This window comes from Archocentrus centrarchus, chromosome 17 (assembly GCF_007364275.1).
Source record: "Archocentrus centrarchus isolate MPI-CPG fArcCen1 chromosome 17, fArcCen1, whole genome shotgun sequence".
Taxonomy (NCBI): domain Eukaryota; kingdom Metazoa; phylum Chordata; class Actinopteri; order Cichliformes; family Cichlidae; genus Archocentrus; species Archocentrus centrarchus.
Genome location: NC_044362.1, coordinates 13930855 through 13949908, shown reverse-complemented (window position 1 = coordinate 13949908; position 19054 = coordinate 13930855). Strand labels below are relative to the sequence as shown.

The 19054-nt window shown below is 42.3% G+C and overlaps 1 protein-coding gene across 2 annotated transcripts in view; it reads right to left on the bottom strand.

Moving 5' to 3' along the window:
- The window catches only part of LOC115795490 (protein unc-13 homolog A), a 33768-nt gene extending 15125 nt beyond the window's left edge, over positions 1–18643 (bottom strand). Inside the window, exons 1-18 of one of the 2 annotated variants that reach the window (XM_030751437.1) lie at positions 18313–18643; positions 12454–12483; positions 12163–12262; positions 10225–10342; positions 10016–10139; positions 9279–9349; positions 9055–9109; positions 8613–8642; positions 7194–7407; positions 4503–5600; positions 4261–4363; positions 2931–2974; positions 2302–2380; positions 1976–1981; positions 1804–1878; positions 1475–1694; positions 552–779; positions 102–243 (exon numbers count right to left, since the gene is read on the bottom strand). In XM_030751437.1, the coding sequence (XP_030607297.1) occupies positions 102–243; positions 552–779; positions 1475–1694; positions 1804–1878; positions 1976–1981; positions 2302–2380; positions 2931–2974; positions 4261–4363; positions 4503–5600; positions 7194–7407; positions 8613–8642; positions 9055–9109; positions 9279–9349; positions 10016–10139; positions 10225–10342; positions 12163–12262; positions 12454–12483; positions 18313–18334 (2759 nt within the window). In that variant the 5' untranslated portion in view covers positions 18335–18643. The remainder of the gene's footprint in view (positions 1–101; positions 244–551; positions 780–1474; positions 1695–1803; positions 1879–1975; positions 1982–2301; positions 2381–2930; positions 2975–4260; positions 4364–4502; positions 5601–7193; positions 7408–8612; positions 8643–9054; positions 9110–9278; positions 9350–10015; positions 10140–10224; positions 10343–12162; positions 12263–12453; positions 12484–18312) is intronic. The other variant, XM_030751438.1, reaches the window with a different exon arrangement.
- Between the last annotated feature and the right edge of the window lie 411 nt (positions 18644–19054).

Sequence of the window (19054 nt, the reverse complement as noted above, 5' to 3'; positions counted from 1 at the left end):
TTTTGAGCTATAACTCTTAATGATTCAGTGTCTATTGTTGTAACTTAAAACAGCTTATTAGCATTTGAAACTGTTACTGACAGGCTTTCCAGTGTACTCACAAGTGGAAGCTTTCTTCCCAGACAGGGTTGAGATTTCCATAGATGGTCTTTGTCCTCTTCTTGGTCTTTCCAACTTGAACCGTTACATAAGGGTCACTGGAGCCTGTTTTGTCTTTAGCCTGAAGGCCCTGGGCACACACCACTGAAGAAGAGGTGAGAGATAAAGGTACAAGTGAACAAACATCTAGCCAGCTCTCTCTCACAAAAAAATTGCAAGTCAAGTACAAAAATGTCTTTTTATAATTACATTATATTAAATCATTCAGAATGTAACTGCAAGATAGCATTACATCTACAGAATATCCAAAACATAAATTACTGACAGCATGTAAATATTATTTATGTGATTCAAACTTGCATCTCTGGGCTTTACATCTGCACAACACAAGTCCCTCTATTCTTAAACACTTGCTTCAGATAAGGGAAAAAGTGATATATATTTAAATTTACCTGTGATGCTGATTTTTGCTGACCATTTCGAGGTCCCATCAAGCACACTCTGTTTGATCTGTTTCATGTGCATGGCATGCGTTGCTTTGTCGAGGCCAAACACTTCCTGGATTAGCTCAAAGATCTCTGGCTTATTCCTCTCTCTGATCTTCATGCGGTCCTTCAGGACCATGATGATGTTCTGAGTCCGGTCTTCTGCCCCATGCTTGGAGCTCTTCTCTGCAGCTCCTGAAGAGACAGAAAAAATGAAGGAAGGGACGCACAAAGAATAGCTGATAGTGTAAATATATGTAGTAGGCAATATGGCCCACTGGCCCAGTAGATTATCTCTTGTTTCACTGTAATATATCTCCTTAACACTGGGCACCAAGTTAAGATAGCGTCAGATCAATTTTGAAAGACATTTCTTGGTCAGGAGTCAAACCCCCAAATCTCACAATACCATAGCAGAAAGTGACTCCACTTAACCATTAATCTACTCAGGAAAAAGTAGTCAGCTGACAGTAAAAAGAACAGTACATGTTTCCGGGATCAAGATCTTACACGAATCTTTGGACTTTGGAAATTAATTGTGCATTGCACAGACTGAGTCTAAGATGAGTATGGGAACTAAATTAGAAACCTCCTGTGAAAGTGAATTAGACAAAGCAGTATGGATGCAAAGCCTATGGGTAGAAGGGAGAGCGAAAAGGGGCAGGGGTATGACAGCACATTACTCAGGAGATAAATTGGAAAGGAAGAGGGAGGAGAAAGTGAGAGTGGCTAGAGGACAAGAATAATGGGATGTCAATCGGGCAGAAGGATACACAGGAGGAGCTAAAATAGTTTGGGCACACACAACCAGGTGCGTGTGTGCTGAAGTAGAGAGAGATGTGTATGTTTTACGCCTATGTGCACAAGTGCCAAATTTTGTGTGCCCTTACTCTGCAGACAGTCAGCATTGAGCAGATCCTGGCACTTTTCATGGCATTTGACGCCGCACTCTGAGCAGCGCATGCCTTGACGTGCGATGCCCCACAACAGTCCCTCACATTCATAGCAGTAGGTGGGAGTGGTGGCTGTCCACACCTCGAAGTTGTGTGGAGTAGTGGAGGAGATGGGGTAGATCAGAGCCTGCAGGGTCTTTTTATAAACATGAACCTTCTGCAAGTGCCGCAGAGAAAAGAAACACAAGTTTGAATGCAGATGTTTATTAAATGCTGAAAGATCCTGAAGTTAATCGTGACAAATAAACGTGAGGAAGAAAACCCACCAGCTCCTCATTGCCGAGTGTGGTGGAAGCCATAGCCGAGGTGATTCCAGCCTTACGCGAGTTCTGCACCAGAGACTGAGACGGCAAATACAAAAAAAACTTGTTTGCAAGTGTGCCACTACTGCGTGGAGTTTTATATTTGATTTCTTTGAGGAACAAAACACAAACTTACCATCGCCTAATGATGCCAGACAATGATGAAACACAAGAGGAGAGTGGAAAGAGACAAAAACAGATGTGAGCAAAAGTAGGAATTTTAAATTAGTGATTTATAAGAGTCTTAATGATCTGTGTTTGTATAAGCATTTCCTGAACTCTTGAAGAGAACAGCGCAAGTACACTGATTAAGTCCTGATATACAAGCATTTAATTTATGAACAAATCAAGCACAGCAATTGCAGTGGCTACAGTTGCAGCAAATTCACTTTTGATTATTAAAAAAAACTTGTTCAGTACAGGTGTGTGTGTGCGCGCGTGTGTGTTAATGGTGGTTCTCACCAGATCTCTGACTAGAGGAATGGCTTTCCTCTTGCGAAGGTCAGGCATGCTGTCAATACTATATAGGGCACCTCCCATTCTGTAAATTAAAGCATAAAACATTCCACATTTATGTATATGCTCATCAATATTTATAATTCTATCATCAAAATGTCTCATTATGAAATTGTGCTTTGGAACAAAGGGGGTGATGGATTTATCTCAGTCCCTTTTTTTAATGCTAAGGAAGTCGAGGACTTCACTGGAGAGTCTTATTACTCAGGCTGCTTCATCTAAAGTAGTGGGCATGACATTCCACACGCCTACAGTAGGTTTAACTGCTGGGTTTCTATTTGGCTAACTTAGCACTTCTTCAGCATGCAGCTTCAGTTTAACTCTGAGATCTGCCTCATCTACAAATGCCAGCCAAATCAGGGCAGCCCAGTACCGTTCGGTACTTACTGACTAAATGCCACAAGCTGAATGAGCCTGTGGACCATGATGAAACAGACCAAAGGATTTACTGACTAAAACAGGATTGACAATCTAACTCCAGTGAACTGAGGATAACTTTAATTGAATTTCATTTCTGAGGTTACTGCATTAACCTAACTAAAACACTGTCATCTAAAGGAACATAAACGACTCACCCTCCTTTACCAAACCACAGCGAGTTGGAGGTCTCTCCTCGAGCCTGGGAAAGAAAGAGAAGCAATGTCAAAGATGAAAAAGCCATCTGAAATTTGTCCCTGTATTGGGTTTTTTAGCCTTGATATACGGTATGAATGCAGCAGCATTAGATTGAAAGTTACCTGATTATGAAACTGCTCTATTAAACTCTTCACATTTAAATCTTATCCCATTTTGCATTGTTGTATCGCTGTTTGAAAGTTGGACGGGTCAGTAAAAATTACAGTGTTACTGTTCTCTTTGTACAGCTGGGAAATAAAACTAATGAAATTTGTCTGTAGGCAGCAGAATTTAGAACCAAGAGAAACCACTTATTCAATAAATAACTGCAGGATACATACATTGGTTTTGGTTATTGATAATGTATGTTATGGATTTATGTAAACTTTCGATTCAAATGTGTTTCTGGAAAACCAGAAAGTCTGTGGTTCATATACAGACTGCTCAGCTCTTAAAAGATACAACAACAAAAAAGGGTCAAATTGTTGTGAATGAATGAACAAAGTGAAGGTGCCTGTTTCTATAGATTAGCAACAGGATGCATTTCCTTCTCTCTCTCAAGCAACACATTCAGGCTGTACCTACCTGTCATCATGCTCCAATGATGGCCGAGAAAAGTGCATGTGAGTGTCACTATGGCAATGACATGAAACTGGAAAGAAAACATAGCGGGTTGGCACAAACAAACAAAAAAATAAATAAAATAAAAGAGAAGGGAAGGAAGCCAAATGTACAAAAACATAACGTGACACACATCAACATAAACATTGAAGCAAGTGATTATTTCTCTGCACAACTGAATTCAAACGTAATGAACAGCAACATAATATATAAATAAAATATGCAAGTGAAAACTGGCCAAGCAAAACTTAATGTGTCCGGCTAAGTCATGCAGTTTTTGTCAAACAGTGGTGTGGAGCTGCACCCAAGCTGAAATATGAAGTTTGCTCCCTGCCAAGTATTTTTATTTTAAGGACGCCAAAGGGTATCAATTATAGAATATGAAACACATTAAGTCTGCATAAAACACTATCAAAACAGAACTCAAGAAGTTAGTGTATGTACCCTGTCTCTACACATAAATAATGCACAACACATTCATATTTCAAAGACCTGGTAGACACTTTAGAGTCCCAGGAACTGAGGTGTATCTTTGATATGACTGGGTGGAGCTGAATCAGGCGTGCAGCTCAGGAAGCTGAGCGGACTGTTGCAGTAGGCTGGACTGGAATTCAGAGCAAGGGGGGGGGCTCCATCAGAGCTGGGACTAGGAGTAAATGGTGCACTTACCTCCCGAAGTTGTTCTAAGACCTTGTTGTAGAGCCTGTGCCAGTTCTCTTTGGCTCTGACTGCTGGGTCAACTGGCTCTCTGGGCTCCTCTTTTACTGCCGGACTAAAAGAAAAATTGGACTTTTAATAAAAAATGTTTTCAGCTGACACACTTCTATTGATTTTTCTTCCCCTTAATCTATTTTTTTTTTTTTTGTTGATTAAGTTAATTGATCTTATTTCCGGTGAACCTTCACTCCTACCTCTCAGGTGGCATCTCTTTTTCCTCAGGTGTGGTCAGGGGTCTGCTCTCTTCCAAATTCTCCTCTTTCTCCTCCGTAGGAATGTTATCCTCATTCTGAGCTGGGGGCGTTCTGGCCTCCTCCTCCAACATTGTTTCCTGCTCTAGCCACGGTTCCTCCTCCAACTTGGGAACCTGGTCCTCAAATGACATTGACTGGGTGGGATGGTCATTGATATTAGATGGGGTCTGCTCAGATGAAGTGCCCATTGCACTGGAGGGAGGCTGGGAGGCTGAGTTCGCCAAAGTGGCTGGGTGAGATGGAGGGACAGAGTTAGCTGTAGCAGACTGGTTTTGCTGAGGTACAACTGAGGGTGGAGGGTGAGACTGAGCAGACTGAGCAGGCTGAGCTGCGGGAACAGAAGACAGGAAACTAGAAGCCAAGCCTGTGACAGCAGCTGTTAGAGGTTTGGCCATAGAGAAGAAGGAAGTGGCAGAAGGAGCTGGCTGTGGCTGGGGCTGTGTTTGGGTCTGGGGTTGTTTAGGTGGTTGAGCTGTTTGTTGACCACCAGGGGGTTGCGCTGTTGGTGCCATGCTAGAAGGATGAGACTGGTTAGACTGGTTGGACTGATCAGAGGGTTGAGCAGGAGGCTGCTGTTGGTGTAGGGAGTTTTGTTTCTCTAGAGGGGGCCTAGAGTTGGATACATCAAGTGTTGGTGGGGCGGTTGATGTTGGAGTGGGAGTGAAGGGAGGTTCCATGTCCTCACTGAGGGTCCCATCCAAATTGTACAAGTCTTCATCATCATACATCATCTCCTCATCCTCATAGAGGCCTTCTTCTTCTCCCTCATACAACAATCCTCCATCATCCTCCTCGTACAGAGCAGCCTCTTCTCCTCCGTCTTTGCTGTAGCCACCCTCATCGCTATACGCTCCCTGGGTCTCATCAGGGTCCCAGTCTGGAGACCCTTTACTGTAGCTAACAGAGGAGTGACAGGAGTGGTAGGAGTCGTTCTCATCGTAAGGGTCCCTCTCCCCGTACTCACCCCCATAGTCTTCCTCGCTCAGCTGACTGCTGCACCGGCTGAGCTCTGCAGATGATGCATAACTCCCAGTGGGACTGGAGGGAAGGGGAGGGAAGGGAAGGGAAGGGGAGGGAAGGGAAGGGAAGGGAAGGGAGAAGAGAAGAGAAGAGAAGAGAAGAGAAGAGAAGAGAAGAGAAGAAAGAGAAGAGAAGAGAAGAGAAGAGAAGAGAAGAGAAGAGAAGAGAAGAGAAGAGAAGAGAAGAGAATAAAAATCTAAGACAGCAACATCCCCAGGAGAGTACCCAAGGTACTAAGAAAAGCATTACAGTTTTATAATAAACATAGACTTTCATTTACGTTATTACTGCATGTATAATAATAAGTATCTAGGCATATGTAAAATAAATAGTTTAATGTCCCTTTGCGAACCATAACCTCACAAATGCTTACAGAGCACTCTATTAGAGCTCTTTATGGCTTATACACTGTTGGACAGCCCTACAAAATACCTTTTCTACATGTCTTGGGGCAGCCAGAAATAATGCTGATGGCTAATCAATGAAAAGCACTGGGGCTACAAGAGTACCAGACAAGTAGCAAGAAATAGAGCAGAACAGAAAGGTAAGAGGCCCCCAAAAAGCTGACAAAAGGAAAAAGAAAAAGCATCTAGAAATGCAACAAAAAAGGGAAAACACATTCATGCTTCTTGATGAATGGGGTTATTACGAACAAAATAGAGGCACAGAGAAGGAGGATGAATGAGGGAGAGGCAGACAGTAAAGAGCACAGTGACAAAACAGAAGTGCAGAGAGGGAGGGAGTGCAGAGAGCCGAGAGGGGGAGATGAAGAAGGATGGGCGGGGATGAGGTTGTCCTGTCTGATACACTCGCAGAGGCAGCTAATCTTATGTGCAGTATTGACCATGAGATTGCCAGCTGAATAATTCATAAACTAGGGCATGGGTGAATGTATATTTTCATTCTAACTCTGTGCGTGATATGAAACTGTTGAGAAGTTTAATAGTATTGTAAACAACTCTGAAAGAGAAATAGTGTTTTGTCTGCAAAAAAAAAAACAATGAAAGTCTTGCACATGCACCAAAGGCATGGCACAATTTCATTAACCGTATTCATTCATTAACAGGACTTTCTGACTTGTCACAGCAGGAAAAACACAGGTGGATGTGAATTCATTAATGATTCATGGCTGAATTCCACTTAGGTGCCAAGTATTGCCCATCTTGGCCCATTACCACATTGTCGTGGCTTACCGAGGCACCTAAACAAAACAGAACCACCATATTTGTAATAACACATGTGCCTTTTCTTACTATAGAAGGCCAAAATCTCAGCTATAAAAATTTGGTTATAGCTTAGCTAAAGTTCACATCTAATCTGGCAGGCAGGGTATAGCACTAACTCAAAGGTTTCACCACTATGACATTCAGATGGGCAGCAGTTAGTTTGTTAATTCATTAGTCTAATTAACTACTAGTCTAAAGTGTAGCTAACTACTAAGTCTAAGCTGCAAAACTTCAAAGAAAAACAGTCACTTTTTTGATCTATCTTCATATTTTGCTTCACAGATTTAATGTTTTGAACCTTTGTAAACTTTATGTGAATTGTGCTACTGCTGGAAAAGACACAATCCTTTGTGTCTGTCTTAAACACACTGAAGCAGGAACACACCTGACAGTTCTCTGATGGTGGTAGTCGAGGTCGTGGCTATTGCCAGAGCGCGGGTAGGAGAAGCTTCTGGAGCTGCGGTGCTGGTGGCTGATAGGATACTGGTGGACAGAGGCATTGGGCTGGGATGTGCTGTAGTAGGGAGGGGGGATGCTATTACTGGTTTCACTGCGGTAGTCGCTGTCTCTGTCATCCACAGCACTATCTTGGTCTTCATCTATGTAGGAGCACACATAGACATGGTAAGAAAAAAAAAACCAGAAGAAGAAATTATCATGCCATGAAAATGATGAAACTGTCATGTGGCATAGAGATAAGAGCACTAAACCAATCTTTAGCACTATGGTAATTACAGATAATAGAGACGAGCTGCTGAACCCCTGCTGGACCCATAGACTGCAGATCATTCAAAGTGCACTCAAGCATGAAACACATGATGAACATCAGCGTTTTCCTTCTGAGTCTCATCATCATAGCTGAATGTAAATCTGCTCCGCATGCCGAGGAAACACTTTACTTTTCTGTGGTGTCCATAGATCAGAGATTAAAAATCCCAGAGGGAAGCTATGACAGACTTCCAACAGTGCTGAAGCAGTCAAAAGTGAAACCAGCTATCTATTAATCATTTATCATTATCCATCATCATCTTTCGCTCTCTGAAAGCCGCTGATGGAGCCAGCCACTGCACCACTCGCACTTTCATCTTCGTCCGCCTGGGTGTGTTAAAAACGCTAATTAAAGGCATCAAACTCACCTCAACCATGTCCCCACATGTCTCACTCTCTGTCTCTGCCCCCCCCCCCCAATCAGCTCACATCCATCACCCCCCCCCCCCCTTTCCTTTTTTTCCAAGTGAAGAGAGATGAATCGCTGCAGTTGTGTGGGTGAGTCTGAAAGGCACTTATATAAGACTATTTGCTAATCACAATAAGCAAGAAAGCGATAGGCAGGAAGGTAGAGAGTCAAAGGGGACTTTTTGTGTAGATTTTCATGTCTGGACAGTGATGAGATATAGATTTGTTTTATCATTGTGGTGCTTTACTGCAAAAATAAATAAATAAAACAATGGTTGATGTTAAAGGGCTGGTACACCCAAATTATTCTAAATAATTCATAGATCTTGTTGTTTTTTAATGGAAGTTGTTTTTGTTTACCAACAAAGCTGCTGAGGTCTCCAGTGAGAAAGAACACTGCCACTGGAATGAGATGTTAGTTTGTAATGCTGTGACTGCTACAAATGAAAATTCATTTAGATTCACTGCTCGCTCCGACACTGTTCACCTGACATATACGACTACAAGAAAAGGACCTCAAATTGAAGCTCAAAGTCAGCACTCCATTGATCATATTGCTTGATTTCAAATCTAATGATGGCTCGTAGAGTCAACACAATTTCGAAAGTGTGAGTGTATGTACACTTACTTTGTTGGTCTCCCCATAGACTCCAGTTACCTGCAGTGAAACAGAAGGGTGTCAGTACTGATCATGATTTACACCGGTGTTAAAATGTTAACATGATTTCATGCTATTAAACACTTCAAATTTCCAAGATGGTGTTGCTGAATAGAAAGCTTTTCCACCGGCCCCAGACAGCTGGCTCAGCAAGCCTTGCAGACGGGCCTAATGGTCGAAACGCAGAGGCACCCTGGAGGAGCTCACCTCTGGATATCTGATAACACCATCGATCCCTTTACGGTGCAGCTATCCAGCTCCCCCCTCCCAAAGCTCAACAACTCGTGTGTGGTTACACACACACACAATGCATCTACTGAATTTAAGCAATCTAATTATATGTCAAAAGATAGATGCATAATTCTCTTGTTAAGCACAAACTGATGTGTATAAACAGTAATTGGTTACTTACAGCACTGGGTTCCTGGCGCACGCAGAGGGCGTTCCTGTTCCTCCTGGTATGAATACTGGAGCCAAGAGCATCCAGATCATTGAAAAATAATGAAACAGAAGTATAGAAAATGTTGGATTTCATCTTGTAAGTGCAAAATATCCCCCCAATTAATCATGTTGGCTTGTTCCTAAAAAGTAAAGATATGCCACAGGGATATTAAACCAAACTGGGTAACAGCTTACATCTTGGTCCCTCATGGCATTGAGCTGCTCCAGTTTTTTGGCCCAGTACCGTGCCTCATCCTCGGGGATATCTGCAAACAACCAGAAAGAAAAACTGAGGTACAAACACAGCAAAAACAGAGCTTCACCTAGATAAGCACTTAAAATAGTTTTCACAGGACTGTCTGCCTAAAAACTGTTTTGTTCTATGTCACAAAGTCGACCCAAATGAAGACAAAGTACAGTATAACAGCCCATCTGTAAATATTTTTTGACCCAGATTGGAAACTTTGGCCTAACTAAAATACAGTGACATTGAAAACTGGCCTTTTCCACTAACAGGCCTAAAGCCAAGTCCCTATAAATAGGTCAGGTCCACAAACTGTGGAGTCAGGTGTACAATATCGACTACAGGAAGGGGAAATGGCATGAAAATGACACCTAATCAATGCTAAGAGGAACACAGCTTGATCATCGAGAAGAGAAGCACACAAATACTCCCCTCCCTAACACACATCCACACACGCTGTCCTCACAAACAGAATTGAATAGTAGGTCAGCTTAATTAATCAGTCAGAGATTATTGGTGCTTATTTATCACTGTTTGCTGTGAAAATGTACCAACAGACATAATTTATTTGCTCCGTCCCCCCTCCCCCCTTGCCTACAGGACTGATGACTTCCTGTAGTTTCAAATACTCATTTTCTCCCACCAACTGACAGTTTCTGATTTTGATGTGTGAATATTGATTTCTCACCTAGAGGCAGCTCGAAGCGTGTATCGAGCAACACCAGGTGGAGGGTGGGATCTTTGGTGCCACAGATCTCATTATCAGCCATGATGACCTGAGAGTCCAGCGTGAGCCACTCCCCTGGACCTTCCTGCATTACACAAACATCAGAGTTAGGAGTCCTCAGCCACTGCCTGATTATATTTCTGAAGTTGTGATGGTGGTTAGCGTCAAACCTCATTCGACTGCCGGATGCTGTGGAGTGGAATCCACACAGTGCCAACCATGGTGTCCCAGATTAACCCTTTGTTCCACACCTCTACTGTCAGACCCAGGTCCAGGCGGTTAATTTCACTTCGAAGAGAAAGAAAGGGAGAGAAGTTCAAAATCCAAAGACAGATTTAGATAATTTCAAGCTTCTTTAGACTTAAGAAACCACTGTGACACAGGTGTCAGAGTTTCACACGTTCTTGAAATTGTCTTGAATACGTTTTTGATTAAAAATATTTTTGAAATTCTGAATAAATTTTCCTTCGAGGAGAAATGGGTGTCAGCTGGGTTAAGAGCATTACAGAGGCAAATGCAGCACTTTTTGTTTTATTACAGAACATATGATTAGCTTATAAAATGCAAAACATTGTTTACAGATAAACCGCAGTGGTTAGACCCCTTCCATAAAGCCTGTGTTCAATTAAGTCTCCATATATTTCAGGTTTATACGAGTTCTTAGTAGTTTAAATAATATGCTGAGGTGGACAAAGTAAAAGTATTCACTACTACATAAAGAATTAAAAATTGGAGAAGCTCTGGTTCCACCACATCCAAAACAATGCTCTCCTGGAAGAGATCTGGTGACTGTGGAAGCCATTTTCAGTACAGTGAACTCACTGTCATGTCACCAGCAGCCTGACCCCTTTATACAAGGCAGGATGGATCCATGCTTTCATGTTGCTGACACCAAATAGGATACTGAATGATTTTTGCATTGTTTTAGAAGTACTTCTGCTTAAGTAATGAATATTTTTCCCACATTAAACAAACACAAGCTTTCTTACACTCACACAATGCACAATAATTACTTGTGGGCTCCACTATGACAAATTTAAGACATGTCTCTATGGGAGTGAGCCTGAAAGAGCCGGCCATAAAACACTTACAAGACAGCAGGACAGAAAGAAAAAAAGAGAGTGAGGCATAAAAAGGGGGAGGGAGGGGGAGAATGTGATGAAGGCAGTGGAGGAGGTGATTGTATCGCATGCCTGGAGGGAGAAAGTGGGAACTTTAATTAAGAAATGGAGGGAGTGGATTTCCCATCTCCGTGGTGACTCCTTTTAAGAAAAGTGCCTGTTTGATTCATGGTGGTGACTGAGGGGGCACAGTCATTTAAAGACAGTTTGAAGGAGGGCACGAGGCACTCTCTGCAGCCCAAACATTACATAACACAGCTTCACTGATGCAACCCCAGCACAATGCTCAACGCCTCCAACCATCATACAGATGCACAGGACGCCGCAGTAATCCTGCCTGCTGCATCCCACATGCTAAGTGATTCTCACCATTTATCACCCATATGCTGCCCCTCTATCAGTACCTCACTGGATCACTCTATATGCGAAATACCCCAGTGTTGTGTCAGTGTTGTGTAATATTTCAGAGGTTGAAACAAAAATAAAACAAATTTTAAAGTAAAAGAAGACCGTTAATGATGAGAGACTGATTGCAAAGAGTAAATATAAGGGCTGCTGAGGTAACTATAAAATACAGAGAGGATGTGGAGGAGAGGTTGAGCAAATAAAGATCCAGGAGATGTGTTTAGAGGAAATGACAGAGGAGAGGAGAGAGGGGCTGGGAAGGAGCCAAGGTTGAGAATAAGGATGAGAGGGGCAGAGGTATCGAGGGAGCGCAGATGAAAAAGAGCATGAGGCAGTTGTTGTAGGCAGAGAGGAAGAGATACGTGAAACAATACAGGGATAAAGGGCACTTGGGATGGAGGACTGGAAAAAAATGGGGAGGGCTGGAGAAAGGCTGAGATTTAAAAAAAAAACATCATGAAAGCACTCAAGTAGCTGAAGTTGAGCGTGTGATGGGTGGATGAAAAGAGAATGCAGTGATGGACAGGGGAGTACAGAAAGAGAAAGAGAGGAAGCTTTATCAGAAGATGTTAAAGGACTCACAACATGAAGTCTTGCTCCCAGCTGGGCAAGTTGCCCCTGACAGCGATAGTTGTGCTCTTCACATTTTGTACCTTTAGAGTCACATACGTGTTGAACTTCTCTGTCCAGGAGAAAGGGGAGAAGAAATAGATGTTTTGGAATGAAAAACAATAAGGAAGTCCCTCTGTTTGGCTGTATTTCTACACAGTGAATGACTTCCTGTCCCTCTGTTCTTTCACTTTGCAAGGTGTGCACAGAGATTTATGTCTCTGCCCCTACACCTCATGATATTTCCAGGCTCTCAGGTCTTACCTTGGGGTCCATCCAGCTTGGCTTTCTTCACTGTGAAAACACAGAGAGGAACACAGTGACACACAGGAACACCATCTGTTGTCACACTTATGCGTCTGCTGTTTTTAGCTTTTACGCTGAGATCGGACAACAAGGGGATGTTTGTGATATATAAGAAAAAAAAACAACAACAATTTGAGTTTTGGTAAAATACAAAGAACGTGAAATCTGAATAAATAAATCGTATGCATTATAAGATTTTTAATAAATAGTCATACATACTTTCCTATCAGATGGAATCTGTAGTGACTGTGCAGCATCCATCCACATACTGCACAAGTCTTGACTCAAGAAAGCTAAATTTTAATCATCCAGACTTGAACTGAGTGCTTTTTCTTATGTGCCAGAAAACACAGGGACACACAGCGCATGGAAAAACATGGATGTCCTGCTGAGTTTCATCAGTGTGGGATACAGAATCAGCAAATACAATGCAGCTACATGCAAATACACGGATACGATAGAGCACAGACATCCAACTCATTTTAGTTCATGGGTTAGACCAGTAAAATTACTGCATAATAAAAACAAAAACAAAACCTTTAATGAGTTTTTCAATTACACAACAGACAATGAGCAACCTGTTCTATTACTCCATTTAGTAAGCTATTTCTAATTCTGCTCTCACTTACTTTTATTTTATCATATTTATTTTCAGATTGGAAAATATCAGGTTTTCAGACTAGTTTTTACCACATTAAGATTTTTTTCATTTGGTGTTTTTATTTTATTTAGCTCTATATCATTCTACTTATTTAAGCCATTGGTTACATGTTTATCTATACAGCGCCAAATCAAAACAACACCTTAAGCTGCTTTATAGTGTACAGTAAAGACCCTACAATATTAGAAAGAAAACCCCAACAATCACACAACCCCTATGAGCAAGCACTTGGTGATGGTGGAAAGGAAAAACTCCCTTTGAACAGGAAGAAACCTCCAGCAGGACCAGGCTCAGGAAGGGGCAGCCATCTATTGCAACTAGTTGGGGGTGAGGGGAGGGAGACAGGCAAGAGAGCCCGAGTTTAATAACTGTTAATGATTAAATGCAGCGGTGGCGTATAAACATACAAAAGAAAAGGAGTGAAGAAGAAACAGTGCATCAAAGGAAGCTTCCAGCAGCCGAAGCCTATTGCATCATAAAAAGGGATGGTTCAGGGTCACCTGATCCAGCCCTAATTTTAAACTTTATCAAAAAAAAGCTGTGTTTAACTCTTTTTTTTAACTGCTATAACAAAAGTATTTATCAAGTCTGGGGTAAATAAAATCTGGCTTATCTTAGCCTATCAGTAATGGCACACATTTTTTTGATGCAAATCAAGGTAAATGAAGTTACAATATCAGTAACCATATGGTTAGAGTTGGGGTTGGGAGATGGATGCCGTGATGTCACTATTTGTGGAGTAGCCTGAGAAATCCACGACCTACAGAGAGGGGAGAGGAGAGGGAGACCTATTTGGATGCCCACTGAAGTTACCAAATATGGTTTTTCACCCATTTCACCGTTTGCAACACAATGCTTCGTGGTGCAATTGTGCAGTTAAATTCCTTGGAATACCTCCGTCTTTCTCTGTAATTTTCACACTTTACTAAGCCATCCAATGGCCAGTTCTGCCCTGCAGGCTAACACCACTACCTTAAGTCAGTACCAGCTTTACAGCTGTAACACCAATGTAATCAAAGCTAGGATACAATTTTAAAAATAACCCAAACCAAACCAAATTAAGATTTTTACTTCACTCTAAAGCTGGTGTTGTTGTTGGACACATTTTTTAAATTCTCAGTTGCAACTCTACCAAATTTGATGAGGAAGAACTGAAGCACCACAGAGTTGCTTTTGAGTCACAGCTGTATTAAGCATCAAGTTAAGTGAGTAAGGCATATTCACTGAAAGATTGCGCCCAATCACAGCTGTAGTGATAGAGTGGGTCATCTACTAATCAGTGGTTCAATCCCTGGCTCCTCTAGTTGGGCAAGATACTGAACCACAAGTTTGCCTCTGTGCATCCATTCAAGTGTGAATATTAGGGAAAAAGTGCTTGCATGACTGGGTAAATACGTCTTACAATAAGAAAGTGCTTTGATTGCTCCCAGGTGGAAAGGTTAAACTGAAAACCAAATTATAATTGTATTAATTGCATATTTACTAGTAGTGGACACAGAGCAAAAACAAATATAAAATAAGTGATTTGGTAATGTAGTATTTAACATAATGTAAGAGCTAAGTTATATGGCTAAAATGTGGTTTACTGTACAAGCATTCAAAGGGAACATTTCTGCCTTCATCAAACACAATCATTTGGAGCTTTTTTCAATCTCTCTGCACCACCTTTTTACCAGCCCTGACGTAACTCCCATACATTTTTAATGCTCCACTACCCACTTGCTCTCCACCATGCAGATCCCCACAAAACATGTGTGTGCACATGTTAATAAAACGCCTCGCTATATTATGCAACCAAATCTGTGCCTTTCTCACACCTTTAAAAAAAACGTAATATTAACACCAATTCACAACTTACTTCACGATATTCTCCACTGTCTGCTGTCCACACCAAAACCGGCCACCACAAAATAAAAGCTGCCAGCCTGAGTCAGCAAAGCACTTTTTTAAAAACAATGTTTCTATTTCTCACTCCACTCATACAGCACACAAAAACTCAAGTGCTCACAAACACCTGCAGCAATGAGAGCAATATTAATCCCCACCTCCATTCTTTATGTTGAACACAAATTTAAGAACACACACACAACAGGTCAGTATATTTACTATAACATTAAAAATCTTTGCTCTGACATGCCTCTTCCAGAAGAGGAGAGCAGAAAATGAAATTATTTAATATTGCATCAAGGAGATGAAATAAGATCTTTACAATGTTTGGGCAGACCCCATCAGAGTCTGCTTCCTGCTGTGTTTTAATGTCAACACTAACACAGCACTGGAAATGTAACGGTATGTAAGGAGGATCAATAAAAAGCGAATTGGAGTTTCAGTGGCAGAAAGCTGAAGCTTAATGATGGCGCACGATCATAAATCTCTCTGACAGCGAGCCTTATGATGAGAAATACTCTACAAACAACATTTTATCAGGGCTGCATGCCATCTAAGCTGTCAGCACAACCACCAAAAACACACTCACTATACAGTATATGCCTGTAGCTCTCACACAGAAATGGACTATAACATTGGGTTCAATCTGCACTTAAGTAGCAAGTAACACTCACATAGTAACAATTGCTGGGTCAGATTTGTCACCTTGATGTTCCCCCGGAAATGAGGACAGGCTCACTGATCAATAATGACACTTCATTAGGCAGATATAATACAGTATGAAAAATCTGAGATATGTCAATCTGATCAGAATATGTCTATTATTATCTTATGTCAACTATTGTACCTTACTCGTGATTAATTATTAATAGCTGTTAATCTACAGTGGTGGATATAAAGTCTTAACACTGGCTGAGGTCAAAGATTTTCTACAGTCATCATGAGAATAAATGACTTCCATCTAGCTGAAATGTGCCAGGTTTTCTTTAACAAAGAGGATATGTGGCGCAATTTAACATGTCCAACAGTAAATTTTGCGCAGCCCAGAAACTTAGGCAGAAACTTCATTCGGGAAGTACCTCTGACACAGCAAAGTCTGACTTATGTGACATAAGCAGATTGCCAAGAAAACAGAGACTCGACAGGGAATCAAGCAAACACTTCAAACTCGAACTGTCAGGGAATATAAAATAGGTTGTGGGTGAGCTGAGTTCAGCCATCCAGTGACAAAAATGAGGGATGACATGAGACAGATAGACAGCGCCTTATTCTGAAGGATCACTTATACATGGAGATCTACAGCAGTCCCTGCAACTGCTGACAGTGTCAGTTCCCTGATTTAGTGTCCAAAGCAAGAGGACAGGGAGAATAAGTGGACTTCAGAGTACAGCATGTGGGATATCTGCAGGAAAAGAAGCCAAGTTTTTCAGAGTTAATCTGTATCAGTGTCTGAATTCTGCTTGGTCGGCAGATGCGCCAAAGAAATGCTGCCTATTCGAGAGGCACGAAGTACTGTGGAGGCCAGAAATAGCTCCAGTCAGGTAAGCATGAATGATGTAAGCGGAACAGAAAGAGGGCCCGCTGCCAATTCTCGTAGACTCCAACACTGACAGCTGCAGCCAGTGTTTATGAATGAATAAAGCTCAGCGTCTTAATGACACTTGCGACTGACTCAGAGCAGGAACAGTCAGTGGGTGGATCTGGAGGGACAAGATGAGGTGGGCTAGCATCCATGATAAGCCTGACGTATCAAAGGTGACTTTAAAAACCACTTAACTTCTCTTTTGTTCTTATGCTACCACTAACACATCTATGACAAATGTCTAGAGCTCAAATATACTGTATGCCTATAATACACCATAGTCCCTGATCAGTTTAATAGGCTGAATTAGTCACAGTTTTGGAAAACTGACACAAGCCTGAATTTTCAAGCAAAAATGACAAATATTTAGTGGTTTGAAAACTGAATACCGGACAAATCATGAGATTTAAAGATGCTGCTGTCAGCTTTAGGCAAATGTGATGATGCAGGAACATTTTCATGGTAGACAGTTTTACTTGCTACAGCAGGGAAAGCGCTGCTGGTGACACTAATCCACTTAGTAGGTCCTACACTTGTGCATGTGGGTGCTCTATGCTTTCTTTACAAGTCATATATATTTACCATGACAAGGGTATATTGGGTCTAAAATCAGAATTCCCATCTAGCTGTGTAAGCAGGTGCCAATTAACTTTCTTTTCTTTTCTTTTCTTTTTCAGCTCTATTTGGCATCTTTCATCATTTTATAGTATCTCAAAGACCAGAACTGTGCAGGTTAATAATTGCAAATGATTGAGATTCCTGGTTGGCATTTTCTACAACTTAGAACTACTGTCTCTACTGAGTTTTTGGGGGGGGTTGCGGGGCGTTTTTGCTGATTCAGCCACCATCTATCCATCCAAACGTAAGCCGAAAACGCACTTGAGGACAACAGCGTGCACCTCTCCAATCCCCTCCCCGTGTGCGTTCACCGCGCCCTGGATGTGAAGCTGGAAGTGTCCGTTTATGAGCAACCACAGCAGATGCTTATTCATCGTGCTGAGAGGCAACAGCATCAGCATCAGGTGCTTTCGGGGAGTCTGGTGGGAGGAGGTGACGCATCGCTTCAGGGAAAACGCGCAGAAGTGACGCGCACCTCCAGCCGACAGCCAGTATTCCCTCACGGTACGCCAGCGCGGCGGGGAGGAGGAGGCGGCGGAGAGGGGTGCGGCAGCGGCAGGGGCTTTTCCTCGTCTTCCTCCTCCTCCTCCTCCTCCTCCTCCTCCTCCCTCTCTTTGGACTGCCCACGCATGAATGAATGAAGTGGATGACACACACGTAGGCTACACCAGGCATCCGCAACAGTACGAGCGGGGAGATGAAGGAGCGGTTCTCCCCGTCTTCATTTATAGAAAGTCAAAACAGCCCGTTAGTGTTTTCTACTACAAACAGTCACGACTGCTCTTTTATAATGCAGGACACATGTGAGGACAAACAGCGTTAAACAAACAGTGCTGGTAAAAGTATCTCAGCGGTGTTCCCCACAATAAACGTGTTGTTTCCGTAAGGAATAGAGGAGCTGCTCTGAGATTTAATGACTATTCAGCACAAACCCACACACACATACACACACACACTTTTGCTGGGAGCTGATAGCCCGCAGGCTCTGTCAGACAGCTGGTGCAGTTAGAGATACTTCAATAACATGAAACACACAGGCTTTCACGGCCTCTTTCATTTCCACTCTTACCTCCCACGCACAGCAGGGACATCTCTGGTAGCGGTGTGAGCGTCCCCGGCTGTCCTCTACTCAGTGCTCCGTGATTTCTGTTGGCTACAAAAAAAAAAAAAAAAAATTCCAAAGAAAAAAAACAAACTCAAACCGTCAAAGCCCGTTACCGTAAAAGGTAACGGAAACAAATCAGCACCATCTCAGAAGTGTATCTTCTCCTTCTCTGTGGGGCTGTTGCTCTTTTGGCAGGACAAGACACACACAGAAGTGAATTCCTCGCCCCCCCTCTGCTTCCTCCTCTGCATTGCCTCAGCTCTCCTCCTCCTCCTCCGCCGGTGCCGCTGCTCCTCCTGCGCGCACAGCCATCTTGTTTCAGCAGCAGCAACCTCCGCGTGAGGACGCGCTCTCCCGCGCCGTGCCGCCCTGACGTCACGGTTGGTGAGTAGCAGGCTCGAGGGGTGAGGGGTGGGGGTGGGGTGGGGGGAGTAATGTACTCAATGAACAATATGGCCACCAGGAATTTCCATTCATTGCTTCTGAAAGAAATATATTGGTTCATATCCAAGGCTGGATTACCCACTAAAGTGTGGCGCCTGTTACATCACCTGGCGCTTTAATTTATCAAGTTATCGTCCATTGCCTTTTTTTAAAAGTCCTGTAGACAAAAAAATAAATAAAAATAAAATAAAAATGCGTGAGTCTATACCTAAACCCAGTGATGGAGTAAATAATCCAATCCAATCCAAAATATTTGGAATCA